Source organism: Saccopteryx bilineata, chromosome 3, assembly GCF_036850765.1.
Source record: "Saccopteryx bilineata isolate mSacBil1 chromosome 3, mSacBil1_pri_phased_curated, whole genome shotgun sequence".
NCBI classification, from domain to species: domain Eukaryota; kingdom Metazoa; phylum Chordata; class Mammalia; order Chiroptera; family Emballonuridae; genus Saccopteryx; species Saccopteryx bilineata.
Genome location: NC_089492.1, coordinates 34,002,586 through 34,023,820, shown reverse-complemented (window position 1 = coordinate 34,023,820; position 21,235 = coordinate 34,002,586). Strand labels below are relative to the sequence as shown.

The 21,235-nt window shown below is 40.9% G+C and overlaps 1 protein-coding gene across 3 annotated transcripts in view; it reads left to right on the top strand.

The window, feature by feature from the left end:
- Positions 1 to 21,235, top strand: part of GRHL2 (grainyhead like transcription factor 2) — a 167,207-nt gene that overhangs the window by 85,969 nt on the left and 60,003 nt on the right. For all 3 annotated transcript variants that reach the window (XM_066265933.1, XM_066265932.1, XM_066265934.1), the window contains exon 8: positions 13,794 to 13,888. In XM_066265933.1, coding sequence (XP_066122030.1) covers positions 13,794 to 13,888 — 95 coding nt within the window. The remainder of the gene's footprint in view (positions 1 to 13,793; positions 13,889 to 21,235) is intronic.

Genomic DNA, 21,235 nt, shown 5'->3' with positions numbered 1-21,235 from the left:
AATCTTTAATAAAAAAAATAATAACATTAAAAATATAAAACATTCTCATGTATTATAATCCATTCATTTCCTACCACTCATGTTCATGGTTGTGGGTGGCTGGAGCCAATCACAGCTGTCCTCCGGGACAACAACAAATTTTTATTGGATAATGCTTAATGTACATGGGTCGTTGTATGGCTCTCACGGAATTACATTTTAAAATATGTGGTGTTCATGGCTCTCTCAGCCAAAAAGGTTCCTGACCCCTGCCCTAAAGCGACTTCATAGATCCACCGCATTTAGTACTGTAAAATTTTTTATTCTTGTCTTCACATTTACTGGGCACCACATTGCTTTCCCCCTGACAGTGGGACTTTCCTTCATCTTATCTATATAAGATCATATTTCTATCTCAAACGTAGAATCTGTGCTTTTATTTGATGTCATGTGTTTTGCTTGAGGCCTAGTTATTTTCTTTCTTCAGAGATGCATTTAATGAAACAACAGATAGCCTGATGGTCTCACATTTTTTAGTCTTAACTTTTGGTTAGCTTAAACATTACAAAAAGCCCCTGGAAGTACAGTCTGACAGTTTGGGGAAGACTCCTCTATTGCCTGAACAAAGCGCCAGCACCGGGGTTCTCGGCGTCCCCCGGGGTTCTCTGCCTCCCCCGGGGTTCTCGGCGTCCCCCGGGGTTCTCGGCGTCCCCGGCGTTCTCGGCGTCCCCCGGGGTTCTCGGCGTCCCCCGGGGTTCTCGGCGTCCCCGGCGTTCTCGGCGTCCCCCGGCCTTCACTGGGAGCCTCCCGCTGGTCGTGCCTTTCAGCAGAAACAAATTCACGTCTTCGCAGTACCCCCACGTGTTAAAATAGGCAAATCTGAAGTTTTTCTTTTTTGTTTACACAACCTCAAACTTGCCAAGAGAAAGTTTTTATCCAAAATTAAATTAAGCTCTTTGAGGTATAGAAGCCAAAATAAGATGAAGCTAATCTGAAAAAAAAAAGTTCTTTGAACAGGCTCCAGGAATGTGGAGTCGCCACTAGTATTTCTGCTCTTGAAAAGCCAAGTAGTGAAAGAACTGAGTGCAAAATGGACGGGCGTCTCATCACCGTCCAGCGACCCTGTGACGATGGGGCTGGCATGACCTCGCTTCCGCAGATCAGGGAGGAAAGCAGCTTAGAGGGGTTCTGTGGCTTCCCGGGGGTGGCTGCTGAGCACCGCCACAGTCCCCAGATCACAAAGGAAAATAGTGACAGCAGCAACAAGGACAAAGTTATCTTCTTGATGAAATATATCTAAGAGAAGTAGAATTTCAATTTTGAAATAATATCAACATCCTCTGATAATGGATGGAAAATAAACAGGAATAAGCACATGAGTAACTCAAATAGCAGTTATTGCAAAAGTCACTCATAGGACGAACTAGAATAGCCAATGCAGTGTCCTGGTCCCATCATGCACATAGCAGACTGACTCCTATGTCTGTTAACCAGCTCGAAATGTGTGATGGGGTGGCCGAGATAACTAGGGAGGTTGGAAATGGAGGTTCCTCTGAATGGAACTTGAGCAGCTGAAGGGATGGGGTCTGTGGTTCAAATTTAGTGAAAGGTAATCCATGCGGGCATTTACAGTTCTTGTCATGTGTCTGTATCCTCACCACCAGCAACCTAAAAGCCATTTCTTTTGTCTGAAGCTGTTCAGGCTGAAACTCAGAAGTGCAGTTATATGTGTTTTAAAGTTATTTCTGACACTAATGGCTCTTAGGCACTAGAGTTGGTCTTTGAGAGACTATTGAGTGTCTTATCACAGAATGGTAATTGTCATGACTCTTACTACTTAATAAAGTACCATCATTTGAGAAAGAATTCAATTTTCTTTTATAAATTAGTGTTGGTTAAACTGGGGAATATTACAGTTTCTGGAAATGTCATTTGGAGTGGAAGGACGTTGGAGACTGTTGTGCTAGAGGGAGAGAGACCTGTTAGTAGGCCTGGGGTGAGGACAGCTGATTAGCCACTTTGGGCAGTAACTTCTATTCCTGTGTGCCTATAACTGCTTGTTCCCACACCTACCCCTAAAATTTTAGTATATTAAATAATAAGGCACAGAATGGAAAACAAATAAAACATGACTAGGTCAAGCAGTGTACAAGAACAAATTATTTACCAAAGCACTAACTATGTCTGCATTCATTCAGTAAACAGGCTTGCCCTGGCTGGGTAGCTGAGTTGGTTAGAGCATTGGCCCAATACAATTGCAGGTTCAATCCCTGGTCAGGACACATTAGAGTCAACCAATGAATGCACAGATAAGCTGAACAACAAATCGATGTTTCCCTCTCTAAAATCACTAAATAAATAAATAAATAGAAAAACCTTTTAAAAATTATTAAAAAGAAAGGAGACAGTACCAGGGATGAGTTTTAAAGAAACAAAATAGTGAGAATGAAGTTAAATCTTAGTGAGTAACAGAGGAATGAAAAGAGGTTCATTTTAAGCCCATCCAAATTGATTGAATTCAGAGCTAGAAGCCATGGTACATATATAGGTGCATAAGCATCTGTGCTGATGTGTCTGTATATAGGATATGACCTCTGGTACTTAAGAATCAAGTTTACAGGTCAGGATCAGCATTCTTAAAATGAAACCAAATAGAATAAAAATACTAACATACATGGAACACAGCACTGGGTGACGATGTAAAATGCCTGCTTTACTCTAAAATTACGGGTAATGCTACTGAAAGCTGTAACACTGTCTCATACAATTTCTTCTCTAGAAACAGGAAAGTGAGTCAAACCCAAATAAAATACTAGTTTTAGCCTATAGGAAAAATTCCAAGAAAGGTTCCATCTTAAGTATCTGTGAGGATATCATAAGAAACCATGGAGAGTAAATAGTAATATTATTAATTCCTGCTTTAATATCAAAGAGTCCCTCTTCTTTTCCAGCCACATTCTATGAGTCACAAATGATGCCTTCATCATTTCAGACATCATTGTTCTGAATTAGGCGTGGAAAAGTGCTCATTTGTAAGGTGGTATATCACAGAAATCAAAGGGCTCTGGCTTCTTAAGTTGGCCCCTTAAAACTAAGTGACTGTTAGGGAGGGAAGGTGCTTAACACCTTCCCTGTTTCCTATTTCACAAAGTAGGAATAATTTAAAAAGCTACCGATCAGAATTGTCCAAGGCAATGTTTGTGAAGTATATACATTTAGCATATACTCAGCTCCTAAAAAACTGGTGCTGTTGCTCAGGGGCCAGGACCAGATGACGGAAATACATTTAATACAAACCTCTAAAACTCAGGTCAAGTGTCAACACACTTAAGGAAACCCACTTTACCTCTGACTTGGGAGAAAAGCATGATAAAAGAAATAACTCATTAGAGTTCTTGTGAGTAGTCATTCAGGTTTTAAGGAGTTGCTTTTTTTTTTTATTTTGAAAAACAGAAAAAAAGTCTCAGAACCTACTTGGACTAAGGTTTATTTATTCTAGCTATTTCAAGTCAGAGCGAATCCTTCTAAAAGGACCCTCAGCTATTTCCTGAGTTTGAGCTGATCCTATGTGACCTTCACAGACAGAGGGGAGCAGATGTTTGAGGTCAGGTGGGATGGGCGAAGTAAGGACCGGTGTTCCGGTCACCCCCAAGATACTAACAGGCTCTCTTATCTTAGATATCGTCTCTTTTATGTAGATGAGGAAATACAGGTTCAGAGAGGTTCTGTAACTTACTGAAGGTCAGAGGGCTTGCTGGGAGGAGAACAGAAATTAAATTTAGGTCTGTGTGTCCCCATCACCAGTGTCCTTTCTTCCTGTGCCTTGGGCACTGGCCTAGAAACGGAATCCTTGTATATCCTGTTCTCAAACATGTAAACTACCCTGAGTTCTTGGCTCGGACGAAGAAGCTTTGTAGGCTGCAGAACGTGCACACTGAATTGGCAATGGTGCCCTGAGCTGTTTGCAGCATTCCAGGTTCATTACTTCACTAGTCCAGACAGCATCCACGCCTTTCAGAAGAGAAGCAATTTTTATATTAATTATACCACTCCTTTTAATCTCCAACAATATATACAAAAATAATTAAAAGAGGCAGCTATAATTTACCAAGCATGTGAAACTTAATTAAGGGGAAAGAATTAAAAATTCCTTTGACAACATTCCAGAATCACACACATATACCACTGATCATATGCAAAAAATAAAAAATGAAAAAGATAACAAAATGATTTACCATCATGCTGCCCATAACAGTTAAAATAGAATCCAATCCCATCATTTCTGGGTAGAATGTAACTTGCCATAAAAATACACGAGAGCATTGCACATTCACCCACGCTCAGCAGCTGCCTGTGAAACACTGTATCCTCACCCCTACCTCCCTTGGTTTTTCCGAAGACCTAACTCTTTCAGTCTTGGTGGTGTCTGCAGGATATTGAGATGCTTTCTCTGCTTGTCTCCCGTGCGGCACCCAACTCAGTTTTCTTTGTCAAGGGATTTGTAATCACCCAAGAATATCTAGTCTCTGCCTCATCGAACTCTGCTCAGCACTTCCCTACCAGCTAGTTGCCAAGTAGGATGTGCTGTGATTATTCCCTACAAGATGTTAGTATCTGGTGACAACTTCATGTTTTATTTGCAAAATAAATATAGGCAGCGGTTAAAAGTTTGGCCTTTGGACCAAACAGACCTGGATTCAAATCACACATTGGCCTGTCACCAGTGACGTGATTTTCTACAAGCAGCAACTTCTTTGTGAGGAGGATGCTAATACTTACCTCACAGAATGGTTGTGACAATGCCCGGAACCAGAGGAATGAGTATTTTAGAATGGGATCGCAGTCTTGAGAGCAAGCAGACTTCTGTAGCAGGTGGTACGCAAGTCTCACCATATAGGTAAATGCCTGATCTTCCTATATATGATGTTTGTGTCTACCCAAGAGGGAAAATCTTTAAGGAGAAGGGCAAGCTGTCATACAGACTTCACTGATGGTTTGTGTAGGATCTCAATGACAGACATAGTGCTTTCTAAGACCATATGTGGAGTGAAGCAAATGAAACCAAAGGATTCAGTCATTTTAATTTGCTGTAGAACAGTGCTACCCAAAGTGTGGTCTGGATGATAGACTGGCAACATCATTCCCACCTGGGAACTTGTTAGAAAGGCAAAGTCTTTGCCACATCCCAAAAGTAGTGAATCTTTGGGGATGGGCCCAAACAACTGCATTTTACTAAAGCCCTACAGGTGATTCTGATGCACCCCAACGTTTGAGAAGCACTGTTATAGAACATAAGGTACAGGAATCAAGACTCATTCTGTCTCTTTGGGGGCATCCTATCAGGCTCTGAGAATGTCCGTGGCTGTGCATTCCCCACTCCACACTCTGGCATTCCAAGGACACACACAACCAGAGAGAGGACCCTGCAAAGTTTAGCTCTGTCACTGGCAACATGACTTAACAACGAAATCCACTTTATTTTTATTTAATTAGACTCCCATTTCTTCTTCTCATGGCTTTATTCTTCTTGATGCTTCATGCTAGTCACGCGCTCTAGGATTTTTCCTTTGTATGCAAATTACTAAGATGAATAAGAATGGCCTTTTAATTCAAATTTAATTAGTGTACATTTGTTTTTAGAGATCCATTTCAGCCAGTTATAATTTTGTTCCATCATGCTGGGTTTTAGAAACATCCTAGCTATCTTCCTATTTATATCCCCGCCCTCCCCAAGTAGATATTAATATTATATAGATATTTACAAACCAGAGTACAAATCATGTAGCTTCAATGTTGTCTCATCCTTTTTTTTTAGGGAAAACAAGTCCATTTAAAATGTAATGTGTTTACAATTTTGTGCTTTGTAATTCATTTAAAGTGGGGTGGTTATTTTTCAGCTAACGTGGCTATCATGCAAGAAAAAGTCACTCACTAAAATCACTTCACTACCGGTCATAGGAGGACATCCCCGATGGAGGGGATTGAGTGGTGACCCTCAAAAATGCGATGCTCGTGTTCTAACTTCCAGAACCTGGACACACGACCTTATTTGGGAAAGAAGGTCTTTACAGGTGTAGTTAAGGATCTTAAGCTGAGATTATCCAGACTAAGGTAGACTCTAAATTCCATGACAAGTCCTGAGAAGAGAAGGGAGAAATAGATGCAGAGACACAGGAGAGACGGCATGTGAACACAGGGGCAGCATTAGTGATGCATCTTCAAGCCAGGGGACACCACGGGCTGCCAGCAGACTCCTGAAGCCAGGGGAGAAGCGTGGAACAGTTACTTTTCAGAGCCTCCGGAAGGAACTAACCCTGCCAACACGTGATTCGGAACATCTGGCCTCCAGAATTGCAAGAGAATATATATAGTTCCGTTACTTTAAGCCTCCGAATGTGTGGTGATTTGTTATTGGCAACTCTGGGTAACTAAGCTAATTGTACCAGCTCATTACAATACCTTTTACTGGTTGCAGCTGTCAGCATTTACAAAATTTGGGTTTGAGAAACTTTTCTGAGGAACTAAGTTAAGGAAGGCTTAACATCATGTAGCTGAATTTCTATTTTTATATCACAGGTCATAAATCCTTAAGCAAATACTTATCAAAGGATGGTTTTCAGAACAGAAGATACATCCATTAGCGTTTTATTGACTGAACAAATACACATGTGGACAAAGCACCATCAGTATACTTAAGGTGTTCAGTCTTCGAGAAAACTTTGGCGGTCACCAAGTGGTAGTGAGCTACTTGACCATTTGTAGGTGAATGGTTTAGAGACTCACGACAGGATAGAGATGAACGGGCATTTCTTGTAATTGCGTAATTACAGGAGTGTGTGGCATCAGTCTCTTCATTATATTTTTTTGTTTAGAGGGCCTAGTAATCCATTCATTCATGCATTTACTCACTCATTCTACTAACTTACAGGGTTTATCGGTATGATGGTGAACTTTGAGAGAGCAGCAATATTTAAGATAAGTTTCTTGCCCTCAAATAGCATCTATAGTTAATGGGAAATGCTGGTGAGAAGTAAACAAATAAATAAACTATTGCTACATGCAATGAAGGAAATCAATGAGCTAATGTAACTACCCAGTGTGAAGTAGCTTTATCTGTCTTTTTGTGTTATGTGTTTGGCATGAAAGAGCAGATAAAACAGTCTGTTGTTTATTTAAATAAGAAGGCAAATAATGTGTTTGTTGTTCATTTATTTATCTACTTATTTACATTCTGTCTCCTTCTGAACAAAAGATCCAGGAGATCAGGGACCCAGTCTTATTTCATGCTGTTTCTTGAGCATAAAACATGTCTTGAGACAGTTGCTTGGCACAAAGCGAGCACACAGTAAATACTTGTTTAATATATTTTTGATTAAGTGAATATGACAGAAACTGATGAGACTGCAAGATTAGGAGGCCCAGAAAGCATTTTATTTGTATTTGTATTGCATTTGTTTTTAAAAAACCTTTTCTTTTCTGAACTAATATACTTTTTAAAAATTTTATTGAATTTATTTGGGTGATATTGGTTAATAAAATTAAATAGATTTCATGGGTGCAATTCTATATTACATCATCTATTTTATTCTATATTATATTATGTTTATTGCATTGTGTGTTTACCACCTCAAGTCAAATCTTTCATCACCATTTATCCCCATCTGTCCTTTTCTACCTTCCCCCACCCTCTTTCTCTCTGGTGAGCACCATACTGTTGTCTGTTTAGGAGTTTTCTTTATTTACTTAATCATTTCCTCTTTTGTACCTAGCCTCCCACCCTTTCCCCTGAATAGTTGTCAATCTATTCTTCATATCTATGAGTCTGTTTCTATTTTGTTCATTAGATTCTACATATTAGTGAGATTATATGGTATTTGTCTTTCTCTAACTGGCTTATTTCACTTAGCATAGTACTTTCATGGTCCATCTATGCTGTTGCAAAAGGTAAGATTTCCTTCTTTTTTATAGCAGAGTAGTATTCCATGTGTAAATGTACCAGCACTTTTTTATCCACTTATCTACTGATGGGTACTTAGTTGCTTCCAAATCTTGGCTATTGTAAATAACATTGCAATAAACATAGGGGTGCATATATTCCTTTGAACTACTGTTTGGGCTTCTTTTGATATATTCCCAGACATGGAATTTTTGGGTCAAAAGGCAGTTCCATTTTTAATTTTTTGATGTAACTCCATACTGCTTTCCACAGTGGCTGCACCCATCTAAATTCCCACCAACAGTAAAGAAAACATTCTTTTCTCCACATCCTCACCAGCACTTGTTTGTTAATTTCTTGATCTCATTGTGATTTTAATTTGTATTTCTCTGATGATTAGAAACATTGAGCATCTTTTCATTGTCTATTGGCCATCTGTATGCCCAACAAATATATTTATTAAGGTGAGTAAATTTTTAGGTGCAGAAGCTATGAAAAGAAGAATACCTTATAATGTAGCAACATATGAGATATAGGATAAGCGGAACATATGAGATATAGGATAAGCGGAACATATGAGATATAGGATAAGCGTTTAACCAAACTATTTTGGTTTGTCTTTATTTCTAGAGATGAGATTTGCTTTTTAAATTTATGATTGAGCTTTTTCTTAAAAATGCTTATTAAAAACTTGAAAACAAATTTGCATGACTATCTTTTAAAACGAATAGCTATGAAGAATTAGGGAACTTAATTTCTTTAAATTTAGTGGTTTACTTATCTCTAAACTTTTAGTAGATTGGCTGACTGCTGAATGCACAAATTTGTATTTTTTTTTTCTAGGATTTTTTTTTTAATTACTTTATTTATTTATTCATTTTAGAGGAGAGAGAGAGAGAGAGAGAGAGAGAGAGAGAGAAGGGGGGAGGAGCAGGAAGCTTCAACTCCCATATGTGCCTTGACCGGGCAAGCCCAGGGTTTTGAACCGGCGACCTCAGCATTCCAGGTCGATGCTTTATCCACTGCGCCACCACAGGTCAGGCTACAAATTTGTATTTAAAATCACCCCCAATACAGTCATATAGCCTTGCTTAGATTTGTAGAATATAGTTTTCCTTTTGCTTATCTCTTAGCTTTATTTATTTAGTTTAAAATCAATAAGAAAATTTGAATAACTTAAGAGAAAAATGATCCAAAGGCGGAACAGGAAGCTATTAGATAAATGAATAAATATAAAAACAAAAGAAAGCCCTGCCCAGTTGGCTCAGCAGTAGAGTGTTGGCCCAGCGTGTGGATGTCCCGTGTGGATGTTCCAGGTTCAATTCCTGGTCAGGGCACACAGGAGAAGCACCCATCTTCTTCTTCACCTCTCCCCCTCTTGCTTCTATCCCCCCATTTCTTCTCCTTTTCTCCTGCATCCAGGGCTCCATTAAGAGAGTTGGCCCTGGACGCTGAGGATGGCTCCATGATCTCCACTTCAGGGCTAAAAAAAAAAGTGGCTTCGGTTACAACAGAGTAATGGCCCCAGATGGGCAGAGCGTTGCACCCTAGTGGGCTTGCTGGATGGATCCTGGTTGGGGCGCATGCGGGAGTCTGTCTCTGCCTCCCCTCCTCTTACTAAAAGAAAAAATATTGTAAACAAAAGAATAAGAATATAAGGAAACACAAAGAGCCAGAAAATCAGAGTTTTACCTCCTTAGCAATCAAGGAATAGCAAATTAAAATACATTAGCTAAAGTATGATTGTCTAACCACTATGCTGTACACCTGAAACTAATGCAAACTAATATTAAATGTAAGCTGTAATTGAAAAAATTTTTAATTAAAAATATAATAATAAGTTAGCATGTTTTGCATACTGATTTGGGAAGAAACAGGAACTCATACACTGTTATTATGAATATAAGCTGTTTGGTTTCAACCTTTCTAGGAACAGTTTGACAACTTAAAAATATATTTGCTTATGATCTATAAATTTTACTTCTAAAATTATATTTTAATGAAAAGATGAAGTAAATGGAAATATTTAGCCATAACAATAATGAAGTGATATTTAAGGTAGGTAAGTATTGGACATCATTTAAGTGACCAGCAAGAGCAAAATAAAATTAATGAACTTTATTTTAATTGAATATAATATATTTGGCCATCAAAAGTATTTTACCCAAGTTTATTTATTGACAAGAAAAGATGCTGAAGATGTATTATGGGGGAAAAAGGCAAATTAAAAACATTATTACAATATTGTGTAAAAATATTTACACATTTTGAGAAAGGGAGAGAGACTGAGATAGAAAAAATGAGTTACATACAGATGTGTTTTTAATGATTGTGGCTCAGTAGAGTGTGGGTGCTTTTAAATATTTTTCATTTTTGTTCACGGCCTTTCTTGTGGTGAACATACAAGATTTTATAGTAAAGTGTGTTTGCTTTATTTAAAATGTAAAGATCCGGCCTGGCCAGTTGACTCAGTGGATAGAGCATTGACCCGGCGTGTGGACATCCTGGGTTCGATCCCCGGTCAGGGTACACATGAGAAGTGCTCATCTGCTTCTCTCCCCCTCCCTTCCCCCTTTCTCTCTCTCTCTTCCTCTCCGGCAGTGGCTCTGTTGGTTTGAGCTTTGGCCTGGGCACTGAGGATAGCTCCATTGATTCGAGCATTGGCCCCAGGCAGTGGTTGCTGGGGTGGATTCCAATCGGGGCAGAGTCTGTTTCCCCTCCTTTCCCCTTACTTAAAAAAAAAAAAAAAGTAAAGATACATAGTTTTGTTTCAAGATTGCCCCTTGGGAAACCAATAAAAACATGGACAAAGGGCATGAACAGACAGTTTATATAAGGAAACACTGGTTGGTTATCCTGACAGTGAAGAGATGCTTGCACTCATACCTGATAGAAGAAATGCAAATATAACATCATTAGGGCACCACTTTGTACCCATAAGATTGCCCCCAGAATTTGGTGAGAAAGAGGGGAAATAGAATTCTATTCTATTCTATTCTATTCTATTCTATTCTATTCTATTCTATTCTATTCTATTCTATTTCCGGACTTCATCAGAGTCTGGACAGAGGCGAGCTATTCTAGAGAGTGAGTCAGAGGGCAAATCTAAGTAGGTTTCCTTGTGATTAACCATCAATCAGGGCCCAGTAATGAGGAGTTTTATTAAAAAACAAAATCAAACTGGCTTTGTTCTGTTACGGATTATTTTTAGCTGGTTATTTTTATGGACTTTATTATTATTATTTGTATTATGGATAGAAAAAGCAAACAGGGTACTACTCTCAACCTAACTCACAAAACAGATTGAGTTGTACTAATAAGAGAAAGTAATTAACGTTTTGGTAAAGGATGACATAAACTTAGATTTTGTGACAAATGATTACATATGTGAATTTTAAGGAATCAGACTGCAAAATTTTAAAGCATTAACATAGAGAACTTGTTAGAAATTCAAGAAGCCACCAGCCCTGGAGTGGTATGACAACTTTATAGAACACAGGATGAGGAAACAACCATTTGACCAGAAACATAACAGATTTTGTAGACAAAGAACACTTGACACATCCTGGAAGTCAGTTGTAGTAACTAACTCCTATCCTAACTCAGAAGGGGAAATGTAAAGAGATTTCTATGAACAAACAGACCTCTCCAATATTATTATACCGTGATCCCTCATCTGTCACAGGGGTCAGGTTCCACCCCCCCCCCCAGGTGAAAATCTGCAAAGTAGCGACCTTATATTTATTTCATTATTTATATATATTTAAGGCTTTATAAGCCCTCCCAACACTCTTTTAAACTTTTCTCACACTGTTATTAACCTTTCCCACACTTATAAACACTCCCTGTGCTCTTAAAACACCTTCTACACTTCTTAAAGCTATGTAATTTTAACAACATATAAAATTCTATGTGAGTACTCACCAGTCAATGTACAACTTGAATGATGAAGATGATGATGATTTAATATTCTCTTAATATGTTTTAATTAATATTTTTATGTTTTTAATTTTTTAGGCTAGAAAATGCCTATTGTACTGCAAAAATAATTAAAATAATAACTATATAGAAATACTCATATACCACAAAATCCCACAATACAGTGAAAAATCTGTGATAAAATATTATATATATATACAATTTAAAAATTCGCAGTACAGTGAGACCACGGAAAGTGAACTGTGATGTGGCAAGGGACGACTGTAATTGCTCCTTCCTCTGACCCCACTGTGGTATGTGGGGTATAACTCACGGAGTAGTGCAGGGGTCCCCAAACTACGGCCCGTGGGCCACATGCGGCCCCCTGAGGCCATTTATTCGGCCCCCGCCGCACTTCCGGAAGGGGCACCTCTTTCATTGGTGCTCAGAGAGAGGAGCACATTGACCATCTCATTAGCCAAAAGCAGGCCCATAGTTCCCATTGAAATACTGGTCAGTTTGTTGATTTAAATTTACTTGTTCTTTATTTTAAATATTGTATTAGTTCCCGTTTTTTTTTTTTACTTTAAAATAAGATATGTGCAGTGTGCATAGGGATTTGTTTATAGTTTTTTTTTATAGTCCGGCCCTCCAACGGTCTGAGGGGCAGTGAACTGGCCCCCTGTGTAAAAAGTTTGAGGACCCCTGGAGTAGTGTATGGGGCCTAATGGTGAAGGATGTGGTAGGTCATGGGGAAAGATTGAGCCTTATAAAAAGTTTTATTTTAGAAAAGTAATTATGAAGGCTTAGAGAGAAAGAACATCTGTGATTAGGTGATCAATATGTGACTAACCCAGGCCTCAATGATAAGCAGATGGGTTTTATCATGATGCCAGCCAAGAAGGACATGACCAATGTTAATTTAGTGCCCAAGGAACAGAATGACAGTGAGACATCATGTCTAAGGAGACCAAGAGTAGGGGAGGAAACACAGGTGGTAAGCATAAGCTAGACTCCTCGGGAAGTAGTGAGCACTAAGACTAGGATGTCATGTTCAGCTGCAGACCAGCTGAGGCAATGACAGTGGACACAGTGAGGAACGAGATTTTTTATCACAGGTCTGTTTATGGTACCAGAGAGCTGGAAACCAGCCAAGGGCCCCATCTCCAAGGAGAGGGAATAGATTGTGGTTGGGTCCCCAGGGAAATTCTATGCAGCTGCAGTGAGAAATAGGTGTGTAGTTAGGTCTGAGAAGGTACAGAGCTAGGTTTGCCAGATATACAGGGCAACCAGTGAAATTTTTGATAAAGAACAAATACTTTTTCAGGATTAGTATCTCCCAAATACTTGCTAAATCTGACAACCCTACCCATAGCACAATTCAGCTTGTGAAAATGAAAGCTATGTATGCAGGCAAATCCGTACAACTAATAAGAACACATAGCAGACACATTACTAGCGATTGTATTTGTGGGGGTGGGAAACGGGGATAAAAAGCAATGAATATATACTACATAAATAAAATAATAGACAGATGGTGATCGTGAGATGAGTATGATTATCTTAACTTTCTGTGCTCAAGCCCCAAAAGAAGTAAAAGCAAACAAACAAATGGAAAGTTTCCCAGGGCTCTCCTGGAACCTCTTCACCCGAGTCCTGATGACACCGCCCGGCTGATAAACAGAGTGTTCTGTTCTACAGAGCAACCCCCGTGGAAAACTCTGGCACTTCTAGCAAACAGAAGGGGCAGGAAAGTGGGTAGGACAGGGAATGGCTAGGTGACAAGGGACTCAGGAAGAAAAGAATAATTTTATAAACCTAGTAAAAAAAAAAAAAGAAACTAACAAACGAGTCAGTTAGGAACACTGAGTCACCGAGATTTAGTCTTTTAATAGAGTAACGTGTTTACTTGTCACCGAGCAGCTTATTCTTAAAACCATTTTCTTTTTTAACGTTCCAGCGGATTACAAGGAGAGCTTTAATACAATTGGAAACATTGAAGAGATCGCATATAATGCTGTTTCCTTCACCTGGGACGTGAACGAGGAGGCCAAAGTGAGTGGAAAAGCAGCACTGATTCATTGTGTAGACCTATTCAGTAATGTGTCCTTTCTTGCAGGTGATTTTATCTTATTAAAGCCTTTATAGGTAGGAAAAGATTTGTTAACTTGAGCCAGAACAAAAGGAAATGAACCTATTATCTTTCTCTAAAAGTCACACACATTCAGTTCTGTGCAACTAAATTGCCTTTTTTTGGGGGGGGGGGGTAGAGGAGAAACCCACTTGGGCCTGTTCCTCTGTGGCCTCCCAAGCCTCCAGGCTCCGTTTTAGCCCTCGGTGCTGGCAAAGGCAAAGACCGGGCCAGAAACCTTTTATACCAGTGCCGACTTCCCCAAACCTCTCTCACTGCAGCCTCCTTCAGAGGGAGGACGGTGCTCGGAGCTAATGTTTTCATAGGTAGGTGACTGGGAATGTCTCCCGACCCCAGGACTCCTTCCCAGTGTAACCTGGTTGAGGGAGGGGGCAGGAAGCAGGGCTGCTCCAAACTTCACTCTCTTGGTAATGCCCACCTCTGTGACCGCGAGCCAGATTTTTTTCTTGTTGACAGCGTTTTTCCCCCTCTGTCTCTCTGGAGCCAGTACGGTTAAAAAGGGCAGCAGTAAAATCTCCAGCAAGCTGATAGATATCATGGGTGAAAAAGTGAGGCTCGCTGATACTCGAATTTGCTTTCTAGCCATGAGTCTCTGAGTTTATGAAAATTCCAGACTTTCCTGCTCTGCACTCCCTTCTTCTGTGATGCGTGGTTTCTGATTCTTGATCCTTATTTTGTACTAAAGACTCTCTTTAGTTCCAGATGAAACCCAAGTTTGTTTTGTGCTTCATCGAGGTGGGCGTTACCGAACTTTGTCTCCAAACTAATGAAAAGGTCAATGGAAACAACACCCTTCAATGCTTTATTGCCTACAAGCTGGGGGAAGGCTGGGTGAGAAGGGAGATTGGGTGCCCGTTTGTGGCCAGGACTTAGAGAAGAAGATGAATTGCTAGGTGTCTCATTTCATTCATGTAGAAAACAATGTAAATGAAATTGGCTTTAGGCCCCAGAAAGGTGACTTAAATGGGCAAGCAGCAACAGAGTGAGTGCCAGAGCAACCTGGAGAATGTTCTGGCTCAGCCCTCTGAGGGAAGGGAGGAGCCCGCAGCAGGTGGGAGGTCCCATACAGAACTATAGGGGAGTGTGTCTGAGGCTGCTGGGCTTGGAGTCACTAGCGGGTCATCAGGCCTCACTAGTCCCCTTACCCAAAACAGAATAAAACAAGGCAGACCCTTCCAAATAATTGCTATACCAAGTATGGTGCTGGGGGTGTGACGGGTGAAGATCCAGTGCTGGCCAGAGGAGACCAATAGCCATAGAGCGGGTGTGAGGAGTGAGAGGCAGACTGCCACCCAGTTAGCAGGATCCTGCAATTGGAAGTGCCTTGTAAACGTAAACAAGCTGTACATGTGAGCTGTAATGGTAGCCCTAGGTATCATTGTCACGCAATCTGTGAAAATGAGTGCCTGTGGCTGAATGCCTTAAGGGTTCTGTGTCAAGAGGAACCTCTAAAGAAAATGTCAAGGCCCTGGCAGGTGGCTCAGTTGGTAAAGGTTAGCTGTGTTGGTGAAGAGCCTTGTCCCGAAACAACAAGGTTGTGGGTTTGATTCCTAGGTAGGGCACACACAGGAAGCAACCAATGAATATAGGACTGAGTGGAACAACAAATTAATACTTCCCTCCCCCCTTCCTCTCTCTCTCTTCCTCTCTCTGTCTCTTAAAAAAAAAAAAGAAAATTCAAGTCCTGGCCAGATAGCTCATTTGGTTGGAGCATTGTTCAGGAGCATGGAGCACAGAGGTTGCCAGTTTGATTCCCGGGTCAGGGCACATACGGCAGCAGCTCGCTGTTCCTGTCTCTCTCTCCCTGCCTCCCCCCACCCCCTAAAGAAAGAAACAAAAAATAAAGGAGGAAGAAGAAAAGAAAATTAAAATTAAAAAAAAAGAAAATGCCCAAATTGGAAGAGATAACGTGAAAGATAGAGGCGCTGCAATGCCACAGCGAGGTAGTGAATTTGGGTTACGTTGACCTTTCTTTCAGCCTGGTTCAAGATAATTCCACTCCTTACCCAGAGGTAGAATTTCACTTTTCTTGTTTAAATGTGTTTGTGCATGTGTGTTGTGCCAAGGTGACAAATTTAAGCTCACCTATGCTTTGACAAATGGCAATGTTTGCTTCCTGTAGCAAAATTTGTGTGTTTCTTTAATATATATTTTTAGTTACTATTGCTTGATTGTTGCAATTGTATGAGTTAACTAATAAGTGATAAAAAGTAGTTACAAATAATTTTCCCCAAACTCCTGGAAGGGCTTTTAAAGAAAATCATAAAAGTTAAATTCATTGCATTTAGTGAGGCCAAGAAGATTTTTTTTCAACCCAACGAGCCTAAGGTATATCTTTAAAGTATTATTGATTTTATAATAAGCAAACTGCAAAGAAACAAAATCATGTGATTGAGAGGAACATTTTTAACAAAGCAAGAAACAAAAGGCGTTTCTTACAGTGGAATTGCTTGTGGTTTTCATATTTTGGATTCTCAGGAGCAGCTGAATTCGCTTTCAAGTTCCTTTTGGGAATATCCACACAGAAATTTTTTGTAGGCCTCAGGGCTGGGGCCCCATTCAATTTCATGTGAGGCTTGGATTTATGTGATGAGAGGACACAAATTTGTGACCTACAGCCTTCATATGGTCCACAGAATGTAAATGTCTATGTATCGTGTATTTATGCACTTTTATTTCAGATTTTTTATTTTTTCACCCACATTTAATAATCAAGAGATTATTATTATTTTAACCTAGATTTCTAGATTTTTTTTTTAGCTAGTTAAAGAATCTGGCAACCATGAGCCCAAGTGTTTGTAAGGCCACGAGTGGTCCTTGTGAGGTATTGACTATATTCTCTTTAATGCTTTCCTTACCCTTTGCCATTCTGGAACTTTCTCTGCCTGGCCCTGGTGGACACTTGAGTTTCCATGCCCCAGTCACACCCCCTCAGACAGCTGACTGTGCAGTTCCCATCTTCACTGGCCTTCAGTGTTGGGGAACGTACTGAAACAATGGAGGCTGGCATTGTGTCACTGAGAGACATGGGGCCAGGATCCCCGCCAGCATTCTCTGGTTCCTGTGGCCAGGGCTTTGGCTGCAGGCCAGACTCTGACTTGGGTTGGCACTGTTAAAGAGAGTAGCTGTGCTCTGGCCGGGTAGCTCAGCTGGTTAGAGCACCGTCCCGAAGCACAGAGGTTGCCGGTTTGATTCCCGGCCAGGGCACAGACAGAAACAGATTGATGTTCCTGTCTCTCTTTCTCTGTCCCTTCCTCTCTTACTAAAAATCAGTAAATAAACATTTAAAGAGAGAGAGAGAGAGAGGCTGTGACATACTCTTGATTGACCATAATGGTAGTAAATCTTGATCTTTGAAGATGTTTAAAAAAACACCAGAAATCACTTGGGTCCAGATGTAAATGCAGATCAACAAGTTGGCCAATACCACTTTAGGGTTAAAAATGAGATTTCTTTTCTACCAGACCAGCTTTGAAAAAGGCGGTATCAGAAGAGACCCCACAAATAAAACCTGAGCCTGGCAGCTGCATTTGAGAAACCGCATGCCTTCCCAAGATGACTGTGTTAATGAGCAGTTTTTATTTGGATATTTAAGTTTTGGCAAATTTATTACAGAAACAAGCAACAGTTCAGTATCTGGTCTTCTCACTACGTATGTATAATCAGGAACTAATGATAGGGTGCTAGCTCTTTTCAGAGCACATCCCTATTTTTTGTTGTTGCTGACCTACCTCTTCCTTCTACCCCTCGTTTAGCATGAACAGAAGAACAGAAAAATGTGAAATTCTAATCATTTAGTTTAGTTGTAGGAAAAAGCTTGACTTGGGAAGGCGCTGAAACTATTAATTAAAATGAGGTCTGGGAATTAACTCCTGATTTCTAGTATCAGTTGCAGCATGATTGTGGCAGAACTGTTACTGAGTTCCTCCACCCAGAACCGGTTTTGCTGGTTGTGCGCAGTGTCTTTCTGCACAATAACACGGGCAGCAGAAAAAGTCTCCGCAGGACATTCCCCCCCCTCCAGGTCGGTGCAGTCTGGATGCTCATTAATATGCACAGGTATTCCTAGGTCCCTGGGAATGACTCCAGTGACGTCTAGGTGGGTAAGATTGTGAGTCCTTGTCCATCCTGTCACAGCTTGGAAATTGATGGGGGCTGAGGCAGCTGGTGATACAGAAGAAACAGCTTTGAAATGGGGTTCAGTCACCCAGGCACTAGTCTTGGCACTGGAATAGCTGGCTTTGTGTCTTCCCCTTCTGAGCTTTACTTTCCTCAGCTGTAAGGGGAGCAGGGATTATTAAAATGAATTATTAAAGTCAACAGATTATTAAGGTCCCATCCATATGATTCTAACAGGAGGACTGCTGTGCTATATTTTTTCACATGACTCCCATTTACAAGGTTATTTCAATTTTTCTTTCTTCCTTTAGCCAAAGATTGGTGCCTACAAAGTAGATTTATTGGTTGCTAATCCCAAGATAAGGTATTCCCACATAAGACCCTACTGAGTTATTGAAGAGTATTGAGTTCAGATTCCTGGCACAGAGTGCTGTCTTTCTCTCACAAATGACATCACCCCCCAGAGCAGGAGCACAGCAAACCCTGACTAGAGGCTCCCCTTTCTCCCATATTTCTAAGGAGATCTTAAAACTCAGCCCTTTCCAGTTCACAGTGATTTCTATTATTATTATTATTATTATTATTATTGTTATTAACTGAGAGGCAGGGAGGCAGAGAGACAGGCCTGGATCTACCCAGCAAGCCCAGTAGGTGGTGATGCTCTGCCCATCTGTGGCACTGCTCTGTTGCTTGGCAACTGAGCTGTTTTGGTGCCTGAGGCAAGGCCATTGTGCCATCTTCAGCACCCGGGGCCAACTTGCTCGAATGGGCCATGGCTGTGGAAGAGGGAGAGGTGGAGATGGTCACTTTTCCTGGGTGCCCTGACTGGGAACCGAACCCAGGATTTCCACACATTGGGCTCTACTGCGGAGCCAACCAGCCAGGGCCCACAATGATTTCAAGATTAAACCAACCTCAGTGTGCTATGCAGGCCCCTCTTGTGTGACCACAGAAAATTACTTGCACATTATGATGGTCCTCAGTGCTTTGAGGAACAAGATTTTTTGTGTGTGCTTTTTCACGGGAACACTATACCAATTTCCCCATTTCTATGGTTCACTCATCTCATGGTTTACAAACTACCCAAGATGAAGGAGACTTCTTTCTATGAATCCTTTCTTAATCCTTGTGCAGCCAAGCCTTTTGAGATGGCTTTGAAGGCAGTGAAAATGTGCCTCCTCCCTTACTACCTAAACCATCCAGCAAGCAAAGAAATCTACTGCGAGCCCATTTCTGTCTCTAAGATTCTTTAAAATATCTAGTATAATTCAGTAATGTGAAATGTTTTCCCCCCTGGGTTATCTTTCCTGTCTTCTAGCCTAGCACCTCTACCTGCAGAGGTAGAGTCATTCCCCTCCAGGCGAGGCTTACTGCCCCTACTAACATCTGTGTTGAGTGGCTAGAGGGGCTTTGGGAATTGGCTAGTCCAGCCTTCCGCTTTACAAGATCAGTGGTGAATGTTCTTCCTGCATCCGGGGACTTGGGAGGAACTTTCAGATAGGAAGTTGTTGCAACTTTAGAAAGTGCCAAGGACACAGATGAGGCATATATTCCCCCCCCCCATTCCTGTTAACACATTTTTGTGGTGAGACTGGGGTGGGTAAGACTGAGACCTGGTTGGGGTGGGCTGGAGAGCACAGGGGCTAAGAGATTTTATCAATCATTTTTTGTGCATCTTACATTCTGATTCCACTAAGAATCAACTTTCTACATACCAGGCACTGAAGAATTCGGCAAGTGCAAAGGTGGGTTTTGAACCCACGTCTGTCTGAGTCCAGAGTCCATACTCTAAACCAGTGGTTCTCAACCTTTCTAATGCCGTGACCCTGCAATTCAGTTCCTCATGTTGCGGTGACCCCAAACCAAAAAATAATTTTGGTGGCTACTTCATAACTGTAATTTTGCTACAGTTATGATTCGGAATGTAAATACCTGATATGCATTATGTATTTTCTGATGGCTTTAGACGACCCCGCCTGGGTCTCAACTCACAGGTTGAGAACCGCTGCTCTAAACCATCCCAATAGAGGGAAATCTGCAAATTTATTTTTTTAGGCCAAAGCATGCTATGATTTTATTTCTCAAAGAAATCTATAGGGCACAACATATGTAGTTCCAGAAAGAAATAAAACATGAATAGCTCCATTTTCTTGAGCAAAGTGGTTCAATCGTCACCCTGGTTGTGCCACCCTCAGTCTTCCCCCGTCTCCACCAAGATGGCCTTGCCGGCCCAACTCTTCTAGCACGCCGGTCTCTCCCGAGCCATGTCTTTGATTGTCCTACTACATTACCTGTTGATATCGTACATGTTATTGACCAAAGTGGATTTGGGAGTGAGGACCATTAGGATTCCTTGCCATCTTCAACTGAGCCTGTTTGCAGATATGTAACATCTGAGCCCCAGCAGGAGGGATGGGAACGTGGAAGTGCCAAGATGAGTCAGCTGCTGAGCAGGGATAGAAAAGTGGAAGCTGGGAGTAAAAATAATTCTCTCTTCTGTATTTTTAAATTCCTTGAAAGGAAGAGAATAAAGCTGTTGTCATGAGGCAGCACTGCCCCATGGCTGCCCCGTACACAGGGCGTTTGATGCGGCTCCTGCTCCGCGTTGTGAGACATAACCGAGGCTATCGTGTAGGATTGCTTACTTTTTCCATATGAAGTCCAGATTTCTTTCTTTTCTCACTTATGGGTCAACCCTTTCTCTTTCCAGTGCTGTCTTTTCAAGGGACAACCAGTGTCCAGCAAGTCAGACGAGCTTTTTGCTCCGTCAGCTGCTAGTGAATAGAAAAAACAGCTTCTCGGTCCTCATTACTTCCGTTTTCGTTACTCAGAAGACAGGATGGGGCAAATGGCAGTGCTTTTTAATTATTTATTTATTTTTAGAGGGAAGGGAGGGAAGGGAAAAAGATGAGAAGCATCAACTTGTCGTTGCGTCACTTTAGTTGTCCACTGATTGCTTGTCATATGTGCCTTGACTGGGGGGCTCCAGCAGAGCCATAGACCCCTTTCTCATGCCAGTGACCTTGGGCTCAAGCCAGCTATTTTGAGATCATGCTGATGACCCCTCATTCAAGCCAGTGACATTGGGTTTTTTGGGATTTTTTTTTAGATTTTTATTTATTCGTTTTAGA